The 16759-nt window shown below is 47.2% G+C and overlaps 1 protein-coding gene across 1 annotated transcript in view; it reads right to left on the bottom strand.

Moving 5' to 3' along the window:
• Positions 1 to 1502: 1502 nt before the first annotated feature.
• The window catches only part of FRMPD3 (FERM and PDZ domain containing 3), a 77539-nt gene continuing 62282 nt past the window's right edge, over positions 1503 to 16759 (bottom strand). The window contains exons 13-14 of the mRNA XM_058441471.1: positions 6933 to 7754; positions 1503 to 4774 (exon numbers count right to left, since the gene is read on the bottom strand). Of these exons, the coding sequence (XP_058297454.1) occupies positions 1713 to 4774; positions 6933 to 7754 (3884 nt within the window). The 3' untranslated portion in view covers positions 1503 to 1712. The remainder of the gene's footprint in view (positions 4775 to 6932; positions 7755 to 16759) is intronic.

Raw genomic sequence — 16759 nt, 5'->3', positions numbered from 1 at the left:
AGGAGCTGAGTGGCGAAGTTGGGAGAAAAAGAAGACCATGTCAGCACTCCAGCTTGCAGTGGCTGAGGGGAAAAGGATTCCCCATTGCCTGCATCTCTCGCCCATTCAACAACTTGGTCCTGGGGGAGGAGAAGCAAGGAAGTGAGGGGCTGGATTCTGCAGAAGAAACTCCCCTCCTCCTTGCCGGGAGAACTCACCACTCAGGGAGACTTTATTGCACTAGGGGCTACCAAGGATGGGCAGGGGTTAAGCACAGTGTACATCTTTATAAAACTTACATCAGAATGAAAGATTTCACATGGGCCTCTGACACAGTGATGAAACAGAGGCAGACACAGGGCACAAGGGTGTGGGAAATGGGGAGATATGGAGAGGCGGACGAGAAGCAATCTATACAGAAGAAACATTGGCTTTCTTTGTTCCCTACAGTGGGACAGTTGGTAGGGACTCCGTGTCTTCACTCCCAGGAAGGTTGCGGGGGTGGGGGGAGGGTTGGCAGCAGTGGTGGCGGTGGTGGTGGCAGCGGCGGCGGCGGCGGCAGCGGTGGTGGCAATAGGAGGTGTGTGTCAAGGTGGATGTTAAACAGTGTGAATTCCCTTCCAGATGACTCCAGAGAGGGAGAAAGAGGTGCAGGACTGCACCGGGTAAGGCGCTCAGCTTCTTTTCTTAGAGAGACAAATCCACAGGGTCAATACACAGCCAAAAGCATATACTCAAGATTAACATATCACGCTAGCTTCCAGAAGTTTAAGATATAGTCATCAACACCCCCCACCCCTACCCCTTTCCCCCCTCCCCCCGCCCCCCTCCCCGATCCACAGCTAAGTCAAACGCCGAAGGACAGTCTGTCTGGTAGAGAGATGTTGAGGGAGGAGCCTCATGCCTGCAGCAACAGCCCCTGCACTGGGCTGGGCCGGGCTAGGCGGGCTCCTAGGCCTGCACTGGGTCTCCCCAGGCAGACGTTTTCACCAGGTACCTTACCCAAAACGAGTGGGGTGATCCCAGATGCTTGCTCCCTAGTGGACTGAGCTGCCCTGCCCCTCAGCGAGGGGCAGGGCACTTTGGGGATGGCTGGTGTGGAGCTACTGGACCTGGAGGTGAGGGCTCCCCAGGCTGCCGGCCAGCTGGGCAGCTGCAAACAGCCTAGTGTGGCTGTTTTCTGCAGACATCTCACCCAGGCACAGGCCTCAGGGTGGCACCTGCCAGGTGAGTGTGAGCCCAAGGTGGCTGGGCACATCTGGACTGAGCGCCCTCTCCCCTCGGCACGGCAATGTGGCCTGCTGCTACTGCCACTGCTCCCAGCACGGGAGCTGATGCCACGAGGAGCTCAAAGCCTGAGGGTCTGCTTGCTTCAGGCTCTGGTTCCCCCAGCGCCCAACACGGATTGAGCAGGAAGTGAGCCCGATGTCACCGCTCAGCCCCAGGGAAGAGATAAAATACAGCTCTGCTGTGAGCAGAGTGAAGAGGGGCCTTTGCCCTCACAGTGAGGCCCAGAGGCCAGGGAAGGGGTGAGGACACCCAGGGCGGCAGCTAAGCCTGCAGCCCTTAAGAGAGAGCCTCAATCAAGAGAGTTTCCACTCCCTGGAGACTGATGGGCTCTTGGACCCTGACTGGCCCAGCAGACACAGACACACTCACCACAAGATGCAAGGACCACAAAGCTCAAACCTGGGGCCATGGTTGGGGAAGGGGGACAGGTGTGGGCAGATGCCCTACTTAATAAGGGTTTTTAAGGAGTGGGTGAATGTGCTCATAACAGTCGCCGAAGTTGGGGAGCCTGGTGGATGCTCTGTGGCTGCCCCTGCAGCTGCTGCCACCTGCTGCTGCTGCTGCTGCTGCTGCTGTTGTTGTTGTTGCTGCTGCTGTTGTTGTTGTTGCTGCTGCTGCTGGTTGAGGTTACGGGCTGTGGACTCCTCAGCTGCACGCAGCAGGAAGGTGTAGTTCCTCACCACCTCTTCTACCTTGGCCAGCAGCTCTTGGCGCTGGGCCTCGGAGCGCACAATGAACACCAGCCGCACGAAGGTCTCAATGAGGCTGCTCAGCACCTGGAAGCTGCCCGTGATGGCTGCCAGCATGTGAGTTGGGCTCTTGTCCACATTGGCCACACGGCGGCAGGAAGCCCGGAGCTCCTTGAACTTGAGTGCTAGCTCGAGCTTATACTCGGAGATCTGAGAGACATAGGGCTTGGGGGCACGGGCCTCGGGGCTGGCCACACACTGCCGCAGGACTGTCAGCAACTCGTTGGTGTCCAGCCGGGCAGCCAGGAAGCCATCAGGGAGGCCATAGGCATGGGCCCGCAGGGCATTGATCTTGGCCAGGCTCCCCTCGAAGGTGGACACACGGAGGTCAATCTCCTGAGTGCGGGAGGCCTCAGGGCTGCTGCTGCTGCAGGTAGCAGCATCCAGCACCTGCAGGGTCCTGCTCACCACAGGCACCACCTGCTCGTCCAGCTTCATGCCAGGCAGGATCTTCATGGGGATAGAGTAGGAGAGCTCATCCTTGCCATCACTGGCATCATCTGCCATGTCACACTTGCGGTAGTAGAAGCAGTAGCGGATGGAACAGCACTTGCTGCTCTCACTGTCCTCATCTAGCTCGGCAGGCTTCCGGTACACCTCCTCGGGCAGTGAGAACACGGCCATCTGTCTGGGGCCTTTGGTCTCTGGGGCAACCTGGACGTAGAAGGGGTCTCCCAGTGTCGGTGACTCCAGAGACCTGCTTTTGGGACCCAAGGCTATGGGGTGGCTTGTCTCTACCTCCTTGGCCTCCCTGGGCAGCATGCCCAGGGGAGGATGTGGGTAGACATCTGAGGTCAGCGAGGCCCTGTCACCCTGGTCCAGCTCACTGATACTGTAGCGGCGCATCAGTTTCCTGTAATTGGGAGCTCCCAGACACTCGCCCCCCGAGGCACACGTGGTCAGGCACGAAACACCACTCTCAGGGTCCGATCGGCACTCTCGGGATTCCAGGCTGGTAGAACGAATGCGCCGGACATTGATGGGGCTGCTGAGGCTCACGCCTGGGCCAGCCTCTGGCTGCCTCTGGCTAGGGAGGACCCTGTCCCTTTCCCTCCCCCGGAGGCTGGGCACTGGTGTCTGGGTGGCTTGTGGCCGGCCCCCCCGGCAGATGCGCTTGCAGTCGCAGCTGCGCCTCTGCTCACGGGACATGCCAGGCCCCTGCTGCACAGGGCTGCTGCGGAGCTGGCAGCTGCAGCGGCCAGGTGCTGGAGGTTGCAGGTACTCAGTGCCTGGCAGCTCCCCCTGGCTTGGTGGCTTTAGAAGTTCCTCAAGGAACTCCAGCTCATACTGCTTTACCTTCTGCAGTTGGGCCTGCCGCTCATCTGTCTCCTTCTTCTGGCGGGTTGGGAAGGTGGCAGAGAATAAATTGCGTAGCCGGAAAGGACCTCGGGATGACTTGGGTTTTGCAGGGCCTTCAGAGGTCGAGTGGGCTCCATTGAGAGTTGTTTCAAGCTTCCTAGAGGGCATGGTGCTCACCTGCCGGCTGGCAGCCTGAGACCTCAGTGGGCTCTGGCCTCGAGGTTGGCAGCTGGGGCTCTGGCCTCGAGACTGGCTGCTGGGGCTGTGGCCATGAGGCTGGCAGCTGGGGCTGTGGCTTCTTGACTGGCAGCTGGGGCTCTGCAGAGCCATGGGGTACGTAGCTCGGGGAACCAGGCTGGTCTCTTCGAGCTTGCTTCTTTTTGGTGTGCTCTCCAGCTGCACCTTCTCCCCTTGGCTGGAGATGGTGCCCTGCTTCTGCAGGGTGGGCTTACCACCCTCTGGTCCGCCTTTGCCTGCCGCCTCCCCTGTAGCTTGCTTGCCCACTGACTGTCGGCTTGTTCGCAAAAGATAGCTTTTGGGAGGGAAATTTTGAACAGGCAGCCTGTCCTCTTGTTGGGAGAGGTGCAGGCTGTCAGACCGGCTGCCTGTGGGTGCTCTGGGGCTGGAAGAGACCTCTGCGCCCAGCTGATGCTGAGAATTCCGTGAGGTCTCTGGAGCACTGGGGCTAATTTTGAACTTCAGATTCTTATTGGCACTGCTGCTCATCATGCTAACCTCTGGCCTCCCCATGCTGGCCTCCAGCCTTCTCTCACCCCTGCTGGGGGGGTTCCCCAAAGCCCCACCAGCAGTGACTAGACTCTTACTGTGAACCACTTGCTGTAGAGCGGCCGAGATGATGGCAGGGGTCACACTGCCCTTTGGGTCCAGGATAAGCTTGGGGCTCAACCTGACCTCCTTGGGCAGGTTGTCCCTCAGCTCAGAGACCTGCTCTTCACTGAGGGATGATGTGGCTGCCCTCAGTGACATTTCTAGGCCTGCCCTAGTGTGGCCAGGCCCTTTGTCCTCAGGAACTGGGGACAGCAGACTCAGATTCTTCTGTTCACTGAGCTGTGGGGACAGTGCTGGGTGCACTGCCAAGGAGTATGTTCGTTCTCCCTCTACCTGGCCCTCTGACTGGGGCAGCTTCCTCCGAGCGCCAGGGGGGCCAGGACTCTTGCCTGTGGCAATGGGTTGGAGAGATGAGTTGGGATCCGGGCGCCCGAGAGAATAAGGGGCCGTAAGAACGGCCTGGGCTGCACAGCTCTGGATCCGGAAGGGCAGGTCCTTGCGGGCAAGGAGGCTGTCCTTGTTGAGGTGCTGGGCCAGGAAGTAGGTGGTGTTCTGGTGCTGCTTCATGGCCGACATCATCTCTGACATGTCTGTGAGCTCTGAAGAGTTGGTTTCATGACCCGAGTCCAGCGATGATTCAGGGGTGATTGTGGCCAGCACAATCAGACCTGGAGGAACAGGGATAAGGCTTGTTATGCTTACTGAAATCAAGTTCTTTTCCAGCTCTACACGGTTGTCCCTCAGTATTCATGGGCGATTGGCTCTAGGACTCCTGAAGATTCCAAAACTTGCAGATGCTCAAGTCCCTGATATGAAATGGCATAGTATTTGCATGTAACCTATGTACATCTTTCCATGTACTTTAAAGCCTCTCTAGATTACTTATAATACCTAACACAATGTAAATGCTATGTAAATAGTTGTTATACTGTGTTGTTTAGGGAATAATGACAAGAAAAATCTGTACATGTTCAGTATAGACATATTTCTTTTTTTCAAATATTTTCGATCTGTGGTTGGTTGAATCAGTGGATGCAGAACCCTCAGATACAGAGGGCTGACTGTATAGGAAGTGCATAGAAGCCAAGGTTAGCCAGCAGTATTTCCAGCTGGAAAAAAACAGTCAGGCCTGGCGAGAATGCAGGGCTGAGGGTGGGAAGAGTGGAGGGGAGGGGACAAAGAGGGGCAAGCTATAAGAAGGGGATGAAAGGCTGGAATCCAAAACAGAAGCAAAAGAGGTGGCGAGAGGATCTGGGCAGTTTTATGGCAAATTACCATGCAAATCACATGCAAAACAGCATGCTAATCACAACTATTTTTAGATTCAACAGCTAGGAAATTTTTGTTAATTGTTCTAAAGAGGGGCTGGCAAAGAGAGGTCTCTCTCTGTCCCTCCTCATCTGGCCAGGCCTGCCTACAGTCATTGCAGCTGAGGCCATTTAGCTGAGCTTGTCCTCTCTCCAGCAGCCACATGGGACTCAAGCCTAGGAGCAGCTAGCACTCTCTCCAGACTCTAAGCAAAGAGAAATGCCAGCCCTGGGGGCCAAATACATGGGGGCTGCCCAATGTCAAGGGTGTCCTCACACATGGAAAAGGCAGGCTCTCTCTGACCCCAATCCCTCATGGTCCCTATTCCTCCCTATTCCTTTTCTGTTGCTGTGTCATTTACCTCTTCTCTTTCTTTTTCTTTTCTTTTTTTTTTTTTGAGTCTCACTCTGTCACCCAGGCTGGAGTGCAGTGGTGCAATATCGGCTCACTGAGACCTCCGCCTCTTAGGTTCAAGTGATTCTCCTGCCTCAGCCTCCTGAGTAGCTGAGACTACAGGTGTGCACCAGCCCACGCAGTTAATTTTTGTATTTTTAGTAGAGACAGGTTTTCACCATGTTGGCCAGGCTGATCTCGAACTCCTGACCTCAAGTAATCTGCCCACCTTGGCCTCCAAAAGTGCTGGGATTACAGGTGTGAGCCACCACGCCCGGCTCTCTTCTCTTTTTTTAAGGTGTATGTATATGGAGGGACATATGTGTGACTATGGGTATGTGTCTGACGTGTGTTTGTCTACAAGATGGACATACGTGTGTCTATAACAGGGAACAGCATGCATGTTGTACGGTTCTCCTATGAACTAATACTCAGTAACAATAGCTACCACTTACTGAGGCCTTACTGTGTGCTAGGCAGTGTTTACATGCTTTGCATGAATGATCTCATTCAATCCTTATGACAACCCCATGTGATAGAACTTTTATAAAACCCATTTAAGATGACGGAATGAGGCTCAGAGAGAGTAAGTGCCTTGCCAAAGGTTACACTGACAATGATTGAAGAAACCAGGACTTGGGTGCATCTGATTCAGAGCCCATGTTCTTAGGCAGGATAAAGACCTCAGCCATGAGCAGTGATGGCCCTTGGCTCCCCTGGTCCCAGGTCACTAGGTAGTGAGCTGGTCGTTTTGCTTTTCTTTCAATCATGTGCATGCTGGATGTTCTGTTCTTCACCTGTCTTCTACATCTCTCACAGTTTTTCTCTGATCCTCCATCCTGGCCTGCATCCATAGCTGTCATGACCCCAATCCCTGGGATCTATCTGTAAGGCATTTCCAAAGAGATGCAATGACAAGAGCCAGAACTCTAGCTAGAGCTGAGCAGCTGCTCCCTGCTGAAACATCGTTGCTCCTCTGACCCTATCTAAACAACCTTTGGTACATCCACTGCCCTGACATACCTCAGTGACTCTGACACCTATTTGGGAAGACACAATGTTACCTACTGGCCCTTCTTGGACAAGAGAAGGGGGTGGAAAGAGGGAGAAGGAATCGGTCATTACCTGCAGTCTGTGGGGGTGGTGGGTGTGGTCCATCCTCGGATGCAGCCAGGGCTTCCAGAGCCTGCAGAGTGGACACCAGGGCATCATCTAGCTCCTGGGCATGATCTCGAACTGTCCGGGTCTGCACACTGTCAATCAATGTCACTGGAATCTCATCGTACAGAAGCCCACGCAGGTGGCGTCCTTGTTCCTGGCTCTGGACAGCCCGGCGCTTGGGGTCATCCTCATCAGAGCTGTTGTCTCGGAAACCAGGGGGTGGGGCAGCAATGGCTGGCAACAGAGAAGTTGTCTCATCTTCTTCCTCCTCCTCCTCCTCACTCCCAGGTGGTGGGAGGGACATCAAATCTACTATATTGTCACGAGAGGAGCCAGGCTTCCCACCTTTGCGAGGGCCCAGCTGCTCCTGAAGTTTGGCTTTGCAAGAGTCACAGTAGAAATTCAGGGCTTCAGCCCCAAGGGAATTGTCCAAGGTGTAGGACCGGGCCCTGCTGGCACAAGGCTCGTGGTCTAGGCTAGCTGCATCAAAGTCATCAGGGACTACCTCATAACCTTGGCCAGAGCTTTTGGATGTGGGGTCAGACTTGGTTCGGGGCCTGGTCTCCTCAAAGAAGATTAGGTTCTCGTTGACATCTGTCCGGCTTTCCTGCTCCTTCCTTTGTTCCCGCATATGGAGGTAGCAGAAGCTGACAAGCTCAGAGTCGGCAGGCGGGGGCGTGCAGCGGCTCGACTTCCTGGGGCTGGTGCCCACGCTGCCCACATAACTACTCTCCTTTTTCCCCAGGTGGCCCCCAGTGACAGGGCGGTGGGCGCTGTGCATGTAATCTAAACCCAGAAAGAGAATCAACAGATGAGTCCTGGTGCCAAGGATTGTGAATGAACTCCCTTGTCGTCTCTGGCCCATGTCTCTGCAGCACAACCGAGTGGCAGGTCCCAAGACAAAGCATTACCTGGCTGCCAAAGATTAGGGGTAGGGAAGTTGATGAGCTATGTTACTGCTGACCCTAAAAGTAGAGTGAATAGAGTCTAATAACCTGAGCTGCTAATAGCCCCATCACCTCTGAAATGGGAAAAGGCATGGGGTATGGTAGGGGTGGGGGTGAACACCCTGGTTTAGGGCCTGGTATCTGGGCATAGCTGGACTCTTACATGGATACCCTCTATCTGAAAGTCAGCTGTAAACGTATGTCCCACTTGGAACTGTTCCTGCCCCTGTCCCCACCCCTTTTCAGAGCTTTTCCAACCACCAGTGCTCTGTTGTTCTTGTTATTTTGAATCTCTTCTAGCAGAAGGAAATAAATCTGACAAGTTACTAATGCTTTAGTCAGAACCTGTTAAACAGGCTACATATAATGCCCAAGAGTTTGCATTTCAAAGAGGCCTGTTGATGGAGGGATCCTAAAAGAATAATGCTCTATATTGGAATTCCAGGGTCTGAATGTGTGAAGTATATGGGAGATATGCTGGGATGTGCATATGTGGGAGGAGGGCAGGGAAAGCATTCTTATAATTCTTCAAATTTTATTCTTTTCTGCATTCATGCAGGGCCAGCCCTACCTGCTACACATACATGTGGCAAATGCTCTCGTCAACCGCTCTTAATGATGGTAGGTGTGTGCATCTGAGAATTATCTATAGCAAATGCTCTAACTGTGAATACCTTCTCTCACTGTTTTTGGAGCTCTTCCCCATTTTATCTGTGAGAATATACTCGGACAGCAGACAGACAGATGACAAACAAGCACTAACTTAGGCTAAGGTCCTAATATACATGATCCCACTTATTCTTCATAACAACCCAGTGAGGTAGTTATTATCATTGTTCACATTTTACAGATAAAGAAACTGACTCGCCTAAGGTTACACAGACCAAGTGGTAGACTGGATTTCAGCCTAGGTCTGAAAGACTTCAAAACCCATGTTTTCAGCCATTACCCTTATAACTCATCATTGTGGTCAAGATGCTGGAAAACAAGCCTTTGAAATGCCACTCAAACTCCAGTTTGACAGAGTCAATATGCCAGTATTGCCTTTCACTAGAAATTACATCTATGACAAAAGTACCGCACTGGCACCTAACAATAAAACCCCCAAATACAGGAAGAAAAAACTGACAGAATTGAAGGGAAAAATACACAATTCAACAACAGTAGTAGGAGACTTTAATACCCTACTTTCTTTCTTTTCTTTTCTTTTCTTTTTTTTTTTTTTTTTTTTTTGAGACAGAGTCTCACTCCGTTGCCCAGGCTAGAGTGCAGTGGTGCAACCTCGGCTCACTGCAGCCTCCACCTCCTAGGTTCAAGTGATTCTCCTGCCTCAGCATCCCGAGTAGCTGGGATTGCAGGCGTCTGCCACCACGCCCGGCTAATTTTTTGTGTTTTTGGTAGAGGTGGGGTTTCACCATGTTGGCCAGGCTGGTCTCAAACTCCTGACCTCAAGTGATCCACCTGCCCTGGCCTCCCAAATGCAGGGATTACAGGCGTGACCCACCGCATCCAGCCAATACTCCACTTTCAATAATGGATAAAACAACTAAGCAGAATATCAACAAGGAAACAGAGGACCTGAACAATACTATAAATCAAACTAGACCTAACCAAAATCTACAGAACCATCTACTTAACAGCAGCAGAATATACATTATTCTTAAGTGCATATGGAACACTGTTGTGTATAAACCATATGTTAGGATATAAAATAAGCCTTACTAGATTTAAAAGGAATGAAATCATACAAAATATATTTTCTGAGCACAACATAATTAAATTAGAAATCAGTTACAGAAGGGAGTCTGGGAAATTCACAAGTAGAAATCAAACAAAACACTTTTTTTTTTTTTTTGATACAGGGTCTTGCTCTGTCACCTAGGTTGGAGTGTAGTGGTGCAATCTTGGCTCACTGCAACCTCCACCTCCTGGGCTCAAATGATCCTCCTGCCTCAGCCTCCCAAGTAGCTGGGATTACAGGCACCTGCCACCACGCCCGGCTAATTTTTTGTATTTTTGGTAGACATGAGGTTTCACCATGTTGGCCAGGCTGGTCTCAAAATCCTGGCCTCAAGTGATCTGCCTGCCTCGGCCTCTCAAAGTGCTGGGATTACAGGCATGAGCAACCGTGCCCAGCCAAAACACTCTTAAATAACCAGGCTGTCAAGGAAAAAAATCACAAGAGAAATTAGAAAATACTTTGAGATGAATAAAAATGAAAATACAACATACCAAAATTTATCAAATCTAGCTAAAGTCGTTCTTTTTTAAAATTTTTTATTAGTTTATTTTTAGAGATGGAGTTTTGCTCTTATTGCCCAGGGTGGAGTGCAATGGCACAATCTCAGCTCACTGCAACCTCCACCTCCCGGGTTCAAGTGATTCTCCTGCCTCAGCCTCCCAAGTAGCTGGGATTATAAGCATGTGCCACCATGTCTGGTTAATTTTGTATGTTTAGTAGAGATGGGGTTTCACCATGTTGGTCAGGCTGGTCTCGAACTCCTGACCTCAAGTGATCTGCCTGCCTCAACCTCCCAAAGTGCTGGGATTATAGGCGTGAGTCACCATGCCTGGCCTAAAATAGTTCTTAAAGGGGAAATCTGTAGCTGAAAGTGCCTACGTTAAAAAAGAGGAAAGATTTCATATGAATTACCACAAACTTCCACTTCTACCTTAAGAAACCAGAAAAACAAGAGCAAACTAAGTAGAAAGAATGAATAAGACCTACTATTTGATAACGCAATAGAGTGACTACCGTCAATAATAACTTAATTGTACTTTTAAAAATAACTAAAAGAGCCAGAGTAATCAGACAAGAGAAATAAATAAGGGGCATCCAAATAAGTAAAGAGGAAGTCGAATTGTCACTGTTCACAGATGATATGATCATATACCTAGAAAACCCTGAAGACTCATCTGAAAAGCTCCTAGATCTGATAGATGAATTCATTAAAGTTTCAGGATACAAAATCAATGTACACAAATCAGTAGCACTGCTATACACCAACACTGACCATGCTGAGGATCAAATCAAGAACTTAACCCTTCTTACAATAGCTGCAAAAAAAATAAAATACTTAGAAATATACCTAGCCAAGGAGGTGAAAGACCTCTACGAGGAAAACTACAAAACACTGCTGAAAGAAATCACAGATGACACAAGCAAATGAAAACACAGCCTATGCTCATGGGTGGGTGCAATCAATATTGTGAAAATGACCATACTGCTAAAAGCGATCTGCAAATTCAATGCAATTCCCATCAAAATGCCATCATCATTTTTCACAGAACTAGAAAAAAAAATCCTAAAATTTGTGTGGAACCAAAAAAGAGCCCACATAGCAAAAGCAATCCTAAGCAAAAGAACAAATCTGGAGGCATCACATTATCAGATTTCAAACTATACTACGAGGCATGGTACTGGTATAAAAATAGGTACATAGGCCAACGGAACAGAATAGAAAACCCAAAAATAAACCCAAATACTTACAACCAACTGATTTTCAACAAAGCAAACAAAAACATAAAGTGGGGAAAGGACACCCTTTTCAACAAATGGTGTTGGGACAATTGGCTAGCCCCATGTAGGAGAATGAAACTGGATCCTCATCTCTCACATTATACAAAAATTAACTCAAGAGAGATTAAGGACTTAAATCTAAGACCTGAAACCATAAAAGTTCTAGAAGATAACATTGGAAAACCCCTTCCAGACATTGGCTTACACAAGGATTTCATGACCAGGAACCCAAAAGCAAAAGCAATAAAAACAAAGATAAATAGTTGGGACTTAATTAAACTAAAGAGCTTTTGCACAGCAAAAGGTACAGTCAACAGAGTAAACAGACAACCCACAGAGTGGGAGAAAATCTTTGCAAACTATGCATCCAACAAAGGACTAATATCCAGAATCTACAAGGAGCTCAAACAAATCAGCAAGAAAAAAACAAATAATCCCACCAAAAAGTTGGCTAAGGACATGAATAAACAATTCTCAAAAGAAGGTATACAAATGGCCAACGAGCATATGGAAAAATGTGCAACATCACTAATTATCAGGGAAATGCAAATCAAAATTACAATGCAATATCACCTTGCTCCTACAAGAATTCGCCATAATGGCCAGGCGTGGTAGCTCACGCCTATAATCCCAGCACTTTGGGAAGCTGAGGTGGGCAGATCACAAGGTCAGGAGTTCAAGACCAGCCTGACCAACATGGTGAAACTCCATCTCTACTAAAATACAAAAATTAGCTGGGCATGGTGGTGCATGCCTGTAATCCCAGCTACTCAGGAGGCTGAGCCAGGAGAATGGCTTGAACTCGGGAGACAGAGGTTGCAGTGAGCCAAGATCGTGCCACTGCACTCTAGCCTGGGTGACAGAGCAAGACTATGAAAAAAAAAAAAAAAAAAAAGAAAAGAATGGCCATAATTTAAAAATAAAAAAAAAATACATGTTGGTGTGGATATGGCAAAAAGGAACACTTTTACACTGCTGGTGGGAAAGTAAACTAGTACAACCACTATGGAAAACAGTATGGAGATTCCTTAAAAAACTAAAAGTAGATCTACCATTTGATCCAAGAAGTCATTATATGAAAAAGACACTTGCACATGCATATTTATAGCAGCACAATTCACAACTGCAAAAATATGGAACCAGCCCAAATGCCCATCAATCAACGAGTAGATAAAGAAAAATGTGGTACAGTTGGGCACAATGGCTCATGTCTGTAATCCCAACACTTTTGGAGCCGAGATTGCACCACTTCACTCCAGCCTGGGTGACAGAGCAAGATTCCAGCTAAAAACATTAATAAACGAATATTAAAAAAAATTTTTAAATGTGGTTGATGAGATTGGACACATTCAGGGTGGTATGGCTGTAGACTAAAATGTGGTAAATATATACAATTAAATACTACTCAGCCATAAAAAGGAATGAAATAATGGCATTTGCAGCAACCTGGATGGAGTTGGAGACCATTATTCTAAGTGAAGTAACTCAGGAATGGAAAACCAAACATCATATGTTCTCGCTTACAAGTGGGAGCTAAGCTATGAGGATGCAAAGGCAAAAAAATGATAGGATGGACCTTGGGGACTTGCGGGGAAGGATGGGAGGGGGTGAGGAATAAAAGATTACACACTGGGTACAGGGTATACTGCTCGGGTGATGGGTACACCAAAATCTAAGAAATCACCTCTGAAGAACTTATCCATGTAACCAAACACCACCTGTTCCCTAAAAACTATTGAAATAAAAATAAAATAAAATAACTAAAAGAGTATAATTGGATTGTTTGTAACACAAAGAAAGGATAAATGCTTGAGAGGATGGATACCCCATTCCCCATGATGTGCTTATTTCACATTGCATGACTGTATCAAAACATCTCATGTACCCCATAAATATATACAACTAATATGTACACACAAAAATTAAAAACAAAACAAAAATAAAGGCAAAAAAAGAAGAGCAAACAACCCAAAGCAAGTGGAAGGAAATACATAGAGGATAGAAAAAAAAAATAGAGAAAATCAATGAAACTACAAGTTGGTGCTTTGAACAGATTAGCTGGAAAGATCAAACAAAAAAGAGAGAAGACTCAAATTACTAAAATCAGGAATGAAAGAAAGAATATCACTATTGACCATACAGATATGGAATTGATTATAAGGGAATATGAATAAGGATATATCAACTGGATAACCTAAATGGTATGGACAAATTCTTAGAAATATACAACTTAGACTGGGTGCAGTGGCTCACGCCTGTAATCCCAGCACTTTGGGAGGCTGAGGTAGGTGGATCACTTGAGATCAGAAGTTCAAGACCAGCCCAACCAACATGGTGAAACCTCGTCTCTACTAAATACAAAAAATTAGCTGGGCATGGTGGCACATACTTGTAATCCCAGCTACTTGGGGGGCTGAGGCAGGAGAATAGTTTGAACCCAGGAGGTGGAGGTTGCAGTGAGCCAAGATTGCACCATTGCACTCCAGCCTGGGCAACAAGAGCAAAACGCCATCTCAAAAAAAGAAAGAAAGAAAGAAAGAAAGAAAGAAAGAAAGAAAGAAAGAAAGAAAGAAAGAAGGAAAGATAGAAATAAAGAAAGACACAATTTGCCAAAACTGATCAAGAAGATAGAAAATCTGAATAGACAATAAGAGGAAAAGAAATTGAATTAGGATAGGAATTAAAACTCCTCCCTCACCCCCCAAAAAAGTCCAGGCCCAGGTGACTTCACTAGTGGATTCTACCAAATGCTGAAAGAAGCACTTATACCAGCCTTTCACAAACCCTTCCAAAAATCAAGAGGAGAGAACACTTCTTACTCATTGTATGAGGCCAGTACTACCTTGATACCAAAACCAGACAAAGATGTCACAAGAAAACTACAGACCAATGTCTTTCATGAATACAGATACAAAATCCCTCAACAAAATACCAGCAAACTGAATTCAGCGACATCTAAAAAGAATTATACACCATGACCCAGAGGTGTATAAATACTAATAAACTGAATCCAGCAACATATAAAAAGAATTACATACCATGACCAAGTGGGATTTATTGCAGTAATGCAAGGTTGCTTTAACATCCAAAAATCAATGTAATACACCATGTTAATAGACTAGAGGACAAAAACTACATGATCATCTCAATAGATGCACAAAAACATAAATAAAAACATAAATCTAACACCCTTTCATAATAAAACACTCAATAAACTAGGAATAAAAGGGAACTTCCTCAGTATGATAAAGGTTATCTATAAAAAACTCACAGCTAACATCATACTTGATTCAAATGAAAGGATAAAAGCTTAGATCAGGAAGAAGACCAGAATGTCTGTTCTCACCATTTCTTTTCTTTCTTTCTTTTCTTTTCAGTCTGGGGTCTGTCCAGATGTTCTCACCACTTCTATCCAACACTGTACTGACTGAAAGTTCCAGCTGGGGCAATTAGGAATTAAGATGAAATATAAGACATCCAGATTGGAAAGGAAAAAGTAAAACTATCTCTTGCAGCATACAAGCTCAATGTACAAAATATCAATTTTTTTTGTATTTTTATTTTTTGAGATGGAGTCTTGCTGTCGCCAGGCTGGAGTGCAGTGGCACAATCTCGGCTCACTGCAACCTCCCCCTCCTGGGTTCAAGCGAGTCCCCTGCCTCAGCCTCCTGAGTAGCTGGGACTACAGGTGCACGCCACCACACCCAGCTAATTTTTTGTATTTTTAGTAGAGACAGGGTTTCACCATATTGGCCAGGCTAGTCTTGAACTCCTGACCTCAAATGATCCACCTGCCTTGGCCTCCCAAAGTTCTGGGATTACAGGCATGAGCCACCATGCCCGACCTCAATTCTATTTTTATACCCTAGCAATGAACAACCTGAAAATATAATTAGAAAGCCCTTCTATTTACAGTAACATAAAAAAGAACAGTTATAAATATACTTTTTTTTATTATTTAAACCTTATTTTACTTAATAATTTGTCTTTTTAAAATTCGACTTTGTCTTTTAACTAGTTATGAATTTAAAAAGGAGGACAGGGCGGGGTCAAGATGGCTGACTAGAAACAGCGGCAATCAAGTTTCTCATGGAAAAGAACCATAATAAGCATGTGAATCCTTTACTGGCAACCAACATATCCAGGTTCTCTCATCAGAACTGACCAGGAGGTCGGCATGATCCATGGAGAGGAAAGAAGAATAGTGTGGTGAGGTGGCCCACCTGAGAGCCACACAAGGCAAAGAAGCCCCCATCCCCCAGCCAAGGGAGGCGCCTCCTTGAGCGACATCTCCAGGCGCGGGAGTGAACCAGATGAATAGGGCCTGACATGAACTCCCAGCAAATAGCAGCAGCCCTACAGAAGAGGGACCTGACCATTGAAAGAAAAACAAACAGAAAGCAACAACAGCATCAACAATAACAGCATCAACAACAACAAAAGCTCCCACCAAAACCCCATCCAAGGGTCTTTGAGGCTTCAAAGATTGAAACTACACAAACTCATGAAAATAAGAAAAAAATCAATGAAAAAAAGCTCAAAACTCAAAAGGCCAGAGTGCCTCTTCTCCTCCAAATGATCACAACGTTTTTCCAGCAAGGGCACAGAACTGGATGGAGGATGATAAGAACGAATTGACAGAAGTAGGCTTCGGAAAATAGGTAATAAAAAACTATGCTGAGCTAAAGGAGGATGTTCTAACCCAACGCAAAGAAGCTAAGAACCTTGATAAAAGGTTAGAGGAGCTGCTAACTAGAATCAGTTTAGACAGGAACATAAATGACCTGAGGGAGCTGAAAAACACAGCACAAGAACTTCATGAAGCATACACAACTGTTGATAGCTGAATCGACCAAGTGGAAGAAAGGATATTAGAGTTTGAAGACCACCTTGCTGAAATAAGGCATGCAGACAAGACTAGAGGAAAAAGAATGAAAAGAAATGAACAAAGCCTCCAAGAAATATGGGACTCTGTAAAAAGACCAAACCTACGATTGATTGGAGTACTGCAGGGAGACAGGGAGAATGGAAATAAGTTGAAAAACACACTTGTGGATATTATCCAGGAGAACTTCCCTAACATAGCAAGACAGACCAACACCCAAATTCAGGAAACACAGAGAACACCACTAAGATACTCCACGAGAAGATCAACTGCAAGGTTGGGTGCAGTGGCTCACGCCTGTAATCCCAGCACTTTAGGAGGCTGAGGCAGGCAGATCACCTAAGGTCGGGAGTTTGAGACCAGCCAGACCAACATGGAGAAACCCTGTCTCTACTAAAAATACAAAATTACCCGGGTGTGGTGGTGCATGCCTGTAATC

The sequence above is a fragment of the Hylobates moloch genome, unplaced genomic scaffold (assembly GCF_009828535.3).
Source record: "Hylobates moloch isolate HMO894 unplaced genomic scaffold, HMol_V3 SCAFFOLD_7, whole genome shotgun sequence".
NCBI lineage: Eukaryota > Metazoa > Chordata > Mammalia > Primates > Hylobatidae > Hylobates > Hylobates moloch.
Note: the sequence above shows the minus strand (reverse complement) of the source record. Positions and strands in the feature narration are given on the sequence as shown.